The following is a 10,795-nucleotide window of genomic DNA, read 5'->3' on the forward strand; positions in this document are numbered from 1 at the left end:
AACAATGCCAGTAGTGTGGCTACTCTGAGACTAGATCGCTGCTCAGTCACTGCAAAGATGTTGGCTTCCCACCTGCCTGCAAATGCCCTACGCCTCCTATGCCTCCCCTGCCAGCCACAGAGGACACAGAACTGGCCTGGGGCATCTGTCTGTTCACTCTCCTTACAATCCTCATGAGACAGGACTGGCCACAGTGGTTCTGGAAGGTGGGACAGGACTATGTCTGGGACAGTGCCAACTGCACAGTTACTGAAATTGATAGCCCACCCCCGACCCTTGGCGGGACCCCCAGCTCACTCCTCCCTACTCCAGCCCCAACTTCCAAGACTTGTTACTTACCTTTCCATCAGAGAGGCCCAGAGTGTAGGACTCCCACCTGCTGACCCCCCAGGAGGCCAGGCCTCTGAGCAGTGAGGAAGCGCAAATACCTGTGCACCAAGCCCAACTTGTGAAGAGGAAAGGTGCAGTCCCAGAAACAGGCAGGGTCAGGTCAGGAACACGACCATTTCTGTCACTGGACACAGTGTGCGTGTGTCTGTCTGCTGAAGCCTGCAGCCAATACACGCACCTGCTTTCTGGGCTTCTCCTTTCCTCCCTCCCCACCCCTCCTCCCAGACTCTGCTCCACACCCCATTTGCCTCCTGAAAATTTAACACAGATGTATAGGCTGCATGGGCAGTGCACAATGATGTACGTGTGTGTGTGTGTGTGTGTGTGTGTGTGTGTGTCTGTGTGTGTCTGTGTGTGCGCTTCGTGTGTTCATGAATGTGTATGGTGCATGCTCAAGTGAGTGAATTGAGGTACATCTGCGTACTTTGAATACTCAGAGACCAGGCCATCAGATTGTGCTATTTATTGAGGATACAACAGAGGAAGGCTGTTAAGAATGAAGGAAAAGTGAACAGTGCATGCTCTTCTCTGCTTCTGGGTACAGGTGGAGAAAAAGGCCTTGAATTGCACTTGGTCCCACTCAGATCTGAGACTGAGCTGGACGTGGGGGTGGGGACTGAGCCAGTCTCGGTTGTTGGTCCTTCCGTCCTTCTTTTCTTGAACACAGAGCCAGCTCCCAGCATAGACAGGAGCTGTGCTAGGCCCCAGTGGGTGCAGGGTCTTGGTGGGAGACCCAAGGAGCTCAGCAGAATAGTTAGCAACTGAGCCAGAGGCGGGGCAGAGGAGGAAAGCTGGGAGCCGGGGCCTGGGCTGGTGGTGTAGCCAGGGGACCACAGCCAAGGAGTGAATAGGGAGTGTACAGGGAGGAATCTCACCAAGCTTGGTCATCCAGGCCTTCCCAGGCTCGGGAAGACACAGGAAGACACAGGCTGGGAGAAGTGGGTGGCCAAGGCCAGTGCCAGGTGTACAGGAGCAGGACCAGCAGGGTGCAGATGGAGCTGATTGTGGGCTGTGGGAAGTACAGTGTGGGAGCCGGAGCCGGGTCACGGGACTAGGCGGGGCCGAGGCATAACTCTTTACCGACTGGCTTTCTTGGAGGGGGCGCTCAGGCTGGAACCCTTCCCCAGGGTGTCTTTGTAATCATTGGTACTGCCCCAGCTCCTGCCCTCCCCGCCTCGCACGCTGCACACTCCAGAGATGCAGCTGCTGCTGTTGGCCACGTAGCCGCCGCTGACCGTGCTGGGCCGGAAGCCATAGCCACTGCCGCCGCTGGTGCTGCTGATGATGGCTGCAGAGGGAGCCGAGGCCAACACCCGCTCAGGCAGAGAGCTGGGGAGGCCTCCTTTCCTCAGGCAGACGGGGCTCTTTTTGGAGTAGTTGAGGGGGGAGGCGCACGACCGCTCCCTCCCCCCGGGGAGAATATACCAAAGACAGCTTCCCTCATGCTCTGTCCTTGGCTTGCTTGGCTTATACCCAATCTGGCTGAGTCGTGCTCCATTAATGCCCAGAAGCCCAACTCCTTTGTCCAGGTACCAATAACCCCACCTGTCCTCCTGAATACCCACCCACTGCCCTTTCTATTAGCCTTTGTGCTAAACTTCCCAGCCTCCAGCCTCTCCCTCCTGCTAGCTGTCCCACAGCAGGCATCTTTCGGAAGCTCTGGTTTAACTCTTTTGGTCCTGCTAAGCAATGCAGTGATCTGATACTGCCAGCTGGACCCCTGAGACCCCTCATTCTCTCATTCCCTCAGCCCTCCCTAGTTCCCAAGCCCAGGTCTGATTGCAGTTTGCAAACCGGGCTCCCTAGGCCTCACACAGACCCATGCATCACTTTTCTGCAACATGATCTTTGTTTCCCCATGACAATAGCTTTCCCTTGCTGCCGTCCCTGGGAACAGAAACTCAGAGGGATAAAGATGAAGGAGGCCTGGGCTGGGAGTCAGGAGAGCCGATTCTGGCCATGGCTCTGCTGCCTGGCTTTGTGATCTCAGGAAACCATTTCCCTTTCTGGTTCTTAGATCCCTCATCTACACACATAGGGTGTCACTAAGGTCCTTTCCAGTCTGCATTTTCAAATTTTAGGTCAAAGTATACAAATACTTACAGATGCTGACAGGGGAGGGAAATTCTCCTGACATCCTGTTTAAGGAGAGAAATCAAATAAGAGAGAGGTCATCCAGCTCACAGTCTCTTCAAAGTTTCTGCCACCATCCGCCTGATGTGGGTTTTTGAACCCAGCAGGCACCTGTGCAAATCCCAGAGTTTCTTTGCTGCAAGCAGAGCCTGAGAAGTTTTGGAGGCCACCCTTGAATCTTTGGGGTAACCAGACAACAACCCTGGTCAAACAATAGTTTACAAGATGTGCACACGTGGGGACAGTGCAGCTGCCTCCCACACACCAACCTGCCCATCCCTGCAGAGCCCTGGGGAAGCAGGGGTGGCTGCCCTGGCACACCTCCGACAAGCCCATGTTGTACATGGACACATCAGGAGGAGTGAACAAGAATGCCTAATAGAGTAATGGGGTTTTGCGGGGAGCAGAGCAGTGGATGTTTCCAGCATGCCCAGGAAGAATGAGTGAATCTGCAGAGCATATGACATCTCACAGTGCCTGCCATGTAGCAAGCTCTCACCGTCTGTCATGAGTGGATATTCCTGTTCACTCCCGGCAGTATTATTAACTACTGTCACTGTTTCTATCCTCACCACCTCATCACTCTCTAAGAACTCGTCTCTTCTGGATTATGTTAGGTTTTCTCCTGTGGGTCTTCCCTAACCCCCGGGGCCCTCCTGCCTGGGAACACCCCGCCCACCTGCACTCCTCGCTCTCCAGCAGTTTGCGGTAGGTGGCGATCTCCATGTCCAGGGCCAGCTTCAGGCTCATGAGCTCCTGGTACTCGCGCAGCATCCGCGCCAGCTCCTCCTTGGCCTGGTGCAGGGCGCCCTCCAGCTCGTCCAGCTTGGCCCGGGCGTCCTTCAGGGCGCTGTCCCCCCGCTGCTCGGAGTCGGCGATGGCCGTCTCCAGGTTGGAAGCCTAAGGAAGGAATTGGTGAAGTTGGAAAGCTGGGAGGAGCCACTGCGGCCATCCACATCCAAATCCCTCTGGGTCCTTAGAGCGGGGCAGAGTGGCCCACCCACACCCTACACACCACCACACTTCTCTTGCAGCCGGAGTTCCTTCTGGGGCTGGCGTGTCCCTCCTTAGCTCTAGCCCCATTCTGTGTTAGATGTGTGGGTGATGGAAACGACTCAGCCCTGCCCTTCTGAACGCCACTTTAGTTCAGTGTAAAGACATGTATTCAGCCATACTGTGCCAAGGGCACAAAATGAGTGGCAGCAAGATTGGCTTTCTGCTCCTGAGCCATAGGTCTGGGAGGAGAGATGGTTGAATATGCTGCGGCAGGTGCAAGGGCAGCAGCCGCCCAGGAGAGTGACACCACAGATGAGGGGGACAGGGAAGGACACACCCCGGGCGCAACTGTTATTTGGTAAGCACTTAGTGTATGCCAACACCAGCTCAATACTGCACATACTGTTGACATAACTTAACTCATTTAGTCCTTGAAGCACCCTGTGAAGTGAGCAGAAGTCACCTGTCCAAGGTCACAAAGCAACTGTTGAAGCCCATGGGAGAACAGAAGGAGCACTGGGCTAGGACATCAGAGACCTTGGTCCAGATCACCGCTTACCAGCTGTGAACCCCCTTATCCTCTCTGAGCCTCAGTTTCCTCATCTATATCAACAAGGAGGGCAGCTGTTGCCTCTCAGGGTGTTGGTGAGGATGACGTGTGACAGGACAGTAGGCGCTGCTGCCATTGTTGTCATATGTGTACGTGTGTCTCACCTACAAGCCGAGGTTGCCCCCTATATTCCTGGGAGCAGCCCCTCGTCAATCCTTAACAAGGCACCTTAATAGGTGCTCCCTGAGTCCATGTCTCCATCTCAATCATGAACTCCACAGATACGTATCAAGCTGTGACTGTGCCAGGCACTGTGCTAGATGCTGGGGAAACAGGGCACAAAGCAGCCAGCTGCCTGCCTCTTTTCAGTCTGGCGGGGCTGGGGAAACAGGCAGTGTCAGTACTAGCAGAAAGTGTGACGAGTACAAGGAAGCACAGGTGCCAGGAGGGCACCTCACTGGGGGGAGGTCCTAGCCCAGTGCCGAGGAGGCTTCCTGGGGAGGGGCTTCGAGCCCAAGGTCCTTGGAGTGAGTAGGAGATGAATAGCCCCCAGGGATGTCCTGCTCCAGGCGTTTGAGGCAGTGACCTCATTGGCCTCCACTCTTCTCCCAGGCAGTGATCTGGGAGGCCGATGTTCTCAGCAGCTCATCTCCCCCACACTCATGCTCCCTTGCACTTGACCACAGGCCAAGGCCAGGCCAAGGCCAAGGCGCCCTCACCTGCTTCTTCACGTTCTCGATCTCTGAGCGGATTCTCTGGATGAGCCGAGTGAGCTCCGAGATTTCATTCTTGGTGTTTTTGAGGTCATCCCCATGCCGGCCAGCCGCCAGCTGCAGCTCCTGGAACTGGGGACCCCAAAGCACAGAGCTATGAGCGTGTTATGGAGTGCACGTATCTCGAGGGCAGAGCACAACAGACTTACCGGGACGCTGCCTCTATTCTGGGTGCAGTCGGGCCCCATCTGCTGCCCGCTGGTGTCACCCTCCCTGGCCCAGCCTCAGCCCAGCTCACCTTGGTCTGGTACAGGGCCTCGGCCTCGGCCTTGCTCTTCAGGGCGATCTCCTCGTACTGGGCGCGGACCTCGTCGATGATGCTGTCCAGATCTAGGTTCCGGTTGTTGTCCATGGACAGGATGACGGACATGTCGCTGATGTGGGACTGGATCTGAGCGATCTCCTGCAGGGAACACAGGGATGGTCTCTTGGCTCAACCACCGTTGGAGCCCAATCACTTCCCCGACACAAGATGAGCAAATGCCGGTGATGCCAGCTTAGAGGCTGGAACCCGGGGCTTTTGCCTTCCAGAGCTGTTTGCTTTGGGGCAAAGCAAGTCCCCTGCTGGGCCCAGACAGATTCCCATTGCCATAGCAAGAGCCTAGCCCATTCCCTTTCTGCTTGGAGGGCAGAGACTGGGGCTGATGTGAGAGATGGATGGCTAACTGAGGGGTCTCACTGAGGGCTGGGGCCTCCATGTCTCTGACAGCCCCTAGAATAGAGTTTAACCCATTAGCCTCTCCCAGATGAATGGAGTGGACAGATAGACTTACGGCTTCAAAGAGACACCTGAAGAACTTGATCTCCTGGTCCATGGATTCCACCTTGGCCTGCAGCTCCACCTTATTGGCGTAAGCCGCGTCCACATCCTGAAAGACGCCAGTACCATCCTCTGTCATGGCTGGTACAGCCAAGAAACCAGCACCCATCCCTGCCTGGGTTCCTTGTGTGGGGAAGGAGTCACCCACTTCTCTTCACTTTGCTATGGGAAAGGAGATAAAGGAGCAAAGGCCCGGTCCACTTCACCCCGAGAATCTGTTCCTACAGCAAGAAGGAAGTGCCTGTGGTGTCTGTGCTGGGTCCCGGGGCTGCAGGGGAGACCCTCTGTGGTGTCCTCTGTTATGATTCTTCTCCGTGTTCAAACCACAGCCGCACTGGACACGCAGTCAGGTGTCCTCTCACCAGCACCCTCCCTGCCTTTTCCTTCCTTTTCCCGGATTGTCTCTCATCAAGCTTTTCTCTGCCTTCGCCTCACTATTCTTGAATCGGTTCGCCTCGGGGGTCTAGCAGAGCGCCTTGGCAGGCTCCGCTCCCTCAGGTCCCAGGCCAGCCCCAGACTCAAGGCCCGCCTTCCCCTCACCTTCTTGAGCAGCACAAACTCGTTCTCCGCCGCTGTCCGCTTGTTGATTTCCTCCTCATACCTGTGGGAATGCGAGGGCTTGGCAGTTAACACCTTTCACTGAAAGCCCTTCCTTGCACAGGAAAGAGCCTGAGCAATGAGCAGTGCGCCCATCAGAAGATGCGGGTGCTGGGGGCCACAGAGTACTGGGCAGCGGTGAGTGGCGGAGGCTTCCTGGAGGAGGGAACAGGCTAACCAGTAAGAAATGAGACTGTTGAAGATCTAGCTTGGCAAACGAGGAAGGAGCACATGAAGCGAATGCCCTCTGGGACTCTCAGAGGAAGCAAGAGAGTGAACCCGCTCTCCCCAAATCTGAGTACAGCTTTGCAAATGACCAGCTGCTCCAATCTGTGTTTCCTCAGTGACCCCTGAGAGCAGTCTTGGAACCAGATGCACCTAACCGTCCTCTTACATGAGAGAAGAACATGAGGGGGTTTCCCCAGGCATCCCCTAAACCCAGAGCCAGAGATCACCCTCTGTCCACTGCCCAGCTCACCAGGCATTTGTCCTAAGAGTCGGGCCAGAGGCTGGAGGAACAGAGAGCAAGTTCCAGAGTGTGGTTGGGGTGATTCTGCTTGGTATGACCATGAACAATGCCCCCCACCGACCTCCAAAACGTTGAAGCTGGGTGACTGCCAGGGGTCCCTCGGAGGGGCAGGGCAGTTGTCCAGCTAGCAGGGGGCTCCTCCTGCTCACCTCTTCTTGTAGTCCTCCACCACTTCGCGCACGCTCCTCAGCTCCGAGTCCAGCCTCACCCTGTCCCCGGACAGCGTCTCCAGCTGCTTCCGCAGGTTGCTGATGTAGCCCTCGAGGATGGGTTCCAGGTTGTTCTTGCAGTTGTTCAGGTCCAGCTGCTGCAGCAGCTCCCACTTGGTCTCCAGCACCTGGTTCTGCTGCTCCAGGAACCGCACCTGGAACCCAAATCCCGGAAACTGCTGAACCCCCGCAGCAATAGTCACACGCGTCTCTCACAGGGCACTGTGCAAAGCCTCTACCTGCATTTTCTCCTCACTAGAGCAGAATGAGGTGGGAAAATCATTACTCTCTGTGGTGGAGAGAAAATGGAGACACAGAGCAGCTTAGCCTCTTTCCAAGGCCCAACAGTTTAAGAATCAGTGGAACCCGGAACTGAACCTAGACACGTGTCCCTGTAACCCATGCATCCAATCACCCAGCACCCACCATGGCCGACCAGCTCAGGGCATGGGTGTAAACGAAAATACCAGCAGAGAAGCCAAGATGGGTCCATCATTTTGGACAGTCGACCATCCTGAAGAACAAAGTCTGCTCTTCATTTCCGGGCATATCAGAGCTCGGTAAGCCTTGGCCCAAGGACTTCTAGGTATTTTAAATGCCTGCAGCAGGCCCCAGCTTTATCATTGCTTATAGCTTCTCCTCTCCCTCCTTGGTCCTGCTCCCCAGAACCATCTTCTCTACAACAAGCAAGGTACATGGAGCATGATGGACAGATGGAGCTCCTGGTCGCATTGCAGCCCCTCACTGAGCCAGGAAACTGACCAGGAGATCTCCATACACACGTCTTGTTCGGTTTGTGGGGGCACAGTTTTTAAAATGTTACTTCCCTTAATCTACATGAGCACAGCTACTGCTTGAATAAGGTTGTCTTCCCCCAAATCAGAAACACAAGACATGGGAAAACTACCCAGGATTCGGTGTCAGGATAGACGTATCCCCTGAAAATTTGTCTCTAGACCATCATCCAACATTTGGTCTGGTTTAACCAATGCTGAATTTTTCACATGATCTACGAGGCTGAGCATTAACCACAGACTAAACCCTGCATCTGAGACAGACACCACAATACACATCTGCACTACTGAACACATCTGGGTTGCCAAAAGGATTTACCTGTCTTCCCTGGCTGCCTGAGGTTAAGGGACTGAGCTTCTCAGGAGACTGACTGAAATGATTTGGGAACTGTCCAAGCCTTTCAGCCTCCTTTCCCTCCCTCTGGGCAGGACCATCTTTATAAACAAGATGCAACTGTCCTCATGTTCATCTTTCTTCCCATATCTCCAGACTTTATCCCTGTGTAGGCTCTGACCAGCTGAGCCAAGAATCAGTCCACTTCCATCCCCCATACCCCACTTCAGAACACTTTGATCTTCCAGATATGAAAAGACTTAGAAGCGTAAGAAGCCACAGAGCCAGTCCTAGCCCCTGAGGCTGATCCCAAGGCAGCAGGGACTCCTCTAGACAGGAAGCCTGAGCTGCAGGAGCTGGCTAAGCTCTGATGGCCAGATGACCGTCTCGACCATAGGCTTTGTCCTGGGTGGACCCGCCCTTGGTGCCTGACTATCACAGAGCCAACACAGCCCTCCAGCCTCCTCCTCTGCGTCTGGAGGCAAGAGGCTGAGGGTCCAGCCTCACCAAAAGGAGACTTGACCCGAAGGAGGTACAGAGAAGACAAATGGCCTTGGGAATGGCATTTACCTCCATGCCTTCAGTGACTCATAAAATAGGGGTAATCATTTCTTCTCTGCCAGAAGTTGGGGGCCTATCTGGACTGTGTTATCTCATCAGGTCTCTAGACACCTTTGATTCCTCCCCCAAGCATCCCTCCCCCACCTTCCGGAGATAAGAAATGAGAGTCACAATCGTGATCATTTTTGGAGTATTTAGTGTGTGCCAGGCTGGTGACAAGATCTCCACCTGCATTTTCTTTTATAAACCTGACAACAACCCCAAGACATAGGTAATTATCTCCATTTTAGAGATGAGGAAATGTAGGTGCAGACAGGCAAATAACCTTCCCAGAGCCACGTAACTGGCCAGCGGCGACTCAAGAGGACAGTGGAGTCCCCTTCCCTGGCACCCTCTTCTGCCTCTCGAGAAAGTCCTTAACCGACTGGAGCAAATGCCCATGGCAGACATCCATGAACCAGAGGGCTTGGAGCGGCCCCTCCCTGAGGCTCCTGATCTGCAGGGCAAATAACTAGTGATCAGGACAGCATCCCATGGGAGGAGGATAGCCTTCCCTGCTTGCTCTGGGCCAGAATCTCTCACACAGGCCTTTTCTTCACACGGCCTGCATACTCTTCAGGCCTAACAATGGCACCAAGCTAGTCCTCAAGAGGAAGGACCACATCTCTTGCTGGGAGCCCTGAGAAGCCTCTGCCAGGAGAAATTGACCTGCCTCTGTTTTCTTTCTGGAAAGACAACACAGAGAACCTTATGCAGGTCACCCTGATGATGGGATGTACCTCCCTTGTCCACAGTAAAGGTCTCCTCACATCTAGCCTCAACCTCTCCTACTGTAACAAAATCTTATGTTCCAAGAAAAGAAGAGGAAGGCTGCCTGCAGCTTCCTCAGGTCCTAGCAGACCCACCTTGTCGATGAAGGAGGCAAACTTGTTGTTCAGCGCCTTGATCTGTTCTCGCTCCTGAGCGCGCACTTTCTGGATCTCGGGGTCCAGCTCCACGTTGAGCGGAGCCAAGAGGCTCTCATTGACAGTGACCTGGTGGATGCCTCCAGGTGGGCATACAGTTGGGCACACAGGCCCCAGGCCCACACTGCCAAACATGCTGCCAGCAAAGCCGCTGGCCCGGCCCCGGCCAAATCCATAGCCTCCACTCTTCCCACTGCCACTAGCCACATTGAAAGAGATGCTCCGGGCACCCCCCAGGCTGTAGAGGCTCCGGCTGCCAAAGCCCCCACTGAGCCCTTTGCCTCCTGCCCGGAAGGAGGATGAGCTGCCCCCCGAGAGCACAGCCGAGCAGCCGCTGAAGCCCCCCTTGGTAGCAGCTCCTGACTTGCAGGTGAATTGGCGGCTCATGGTGCTGGTGGAGACAAAGCTCAGATGCAGAAGGGAGGAAGGCAAAATCCCACAAAGGTTCTGCTGGTTGCAGTGAGGACTGGCAGGTGCCTTTATATGTGCTTGGCACTGGGGCTTGTGGATGGGCAGTCAAGAGCTTAATTTGTGGGTTTGGTTTGCCTGGGAGCAAGAAGTCATTTTCTCTATGCTGAGCCAGAGATCAAGCCCTCCCCACCTCTGAAACAACATGAAACCTTCAAATTGCTGGGTAATTTGAAGCTTTGCTCACGTAATTTGGGTCTTATCTAATTAACCTGCTGTTATAAGGTAATTTGCCCCAGGCCCCAGCCTCTCCAGGGGGATGTCACTGGCTCTGCACCATCCTTATCCTGATTAATCTTCTCTGGTTGTTGGCTTCCTCCTGGGGATGCAGCAGGTGAAGACAAGATGGACTTTCCTGGACAGTGCAGGTAGAGTACCTGGGCCTCCAACCTCTGTTCTCCTGCTTCCTAGAAAGGGACTGATGGTTGGGCGTCGCCCCTCCCCAGGCCTCCTGGAAACATAACCCATAGAAGGCAGCTGCTCTCACTCATGGGGTGTGAGGGGTGGAGTCACCCTCTCCCCTCATGGATGAGACAGGAGCAGCCCAGGCCAGAGCCAACCATGGGCACGTGGGCACTCCATGCTTTTGCAAGTCCTCTGGGGACCTGGCTGTCCTCCCTTCAGTCCTCTCAAACACCCATAATAAAGCAGGCTGGAGGCTGCACTGGGGACAAGC

General features: G+C 54.9%; 1 protein-coding gene across 1 annotated transcript; it reads right to left on the reverse strand.

Moving 5' to 3' along the window:
• Window positions 1-838: 838 nt before the first annotated feature.
• Window positions 839-10,121, reverse strand: KRT71 (keratin 71). Its single transcript, XM_074402663.1, has 9 exons — window positions 9,592-10,121; window positions 6,938-7,152; window positions 6,203-6,263; window positions 5,616-5,711; window positions 5,081-5,245; window positions 4,789-4,914; window positions 3,203-3,423; window positions 2,494-2,528; window positions 839-1,678 (listed from the first exon to the last, which is right to left on the reverse strand). Exons 1-9 carry the CDS (start codon window positions 10,036-10,038, stop codon window positions 1,467-1,469), a joined length of 1,578 nt encoding a protein of 525 aa, XP_074258764.1. The 5' UTR covers window positions 10,039-10,121; the 3' UTR covers window positions 839-1,466.
• Window positions 10,122-10,795: the final 674 nt, after the last annotated feature.

This window comes from Saimiri boliviensis, chromosome 7 (assembly GCF_048565385.1).
Source record: "Saimiri boliviensis isolate mSaiBol1 chromosome 7, mSaiBol1.pri, whole genome shotgun sequence".
NCBI lineage: Eukaryota > Metazoa > Chordata > Mammalia > Primates > Cebidae > Saimiri > Saimiri boliviensis.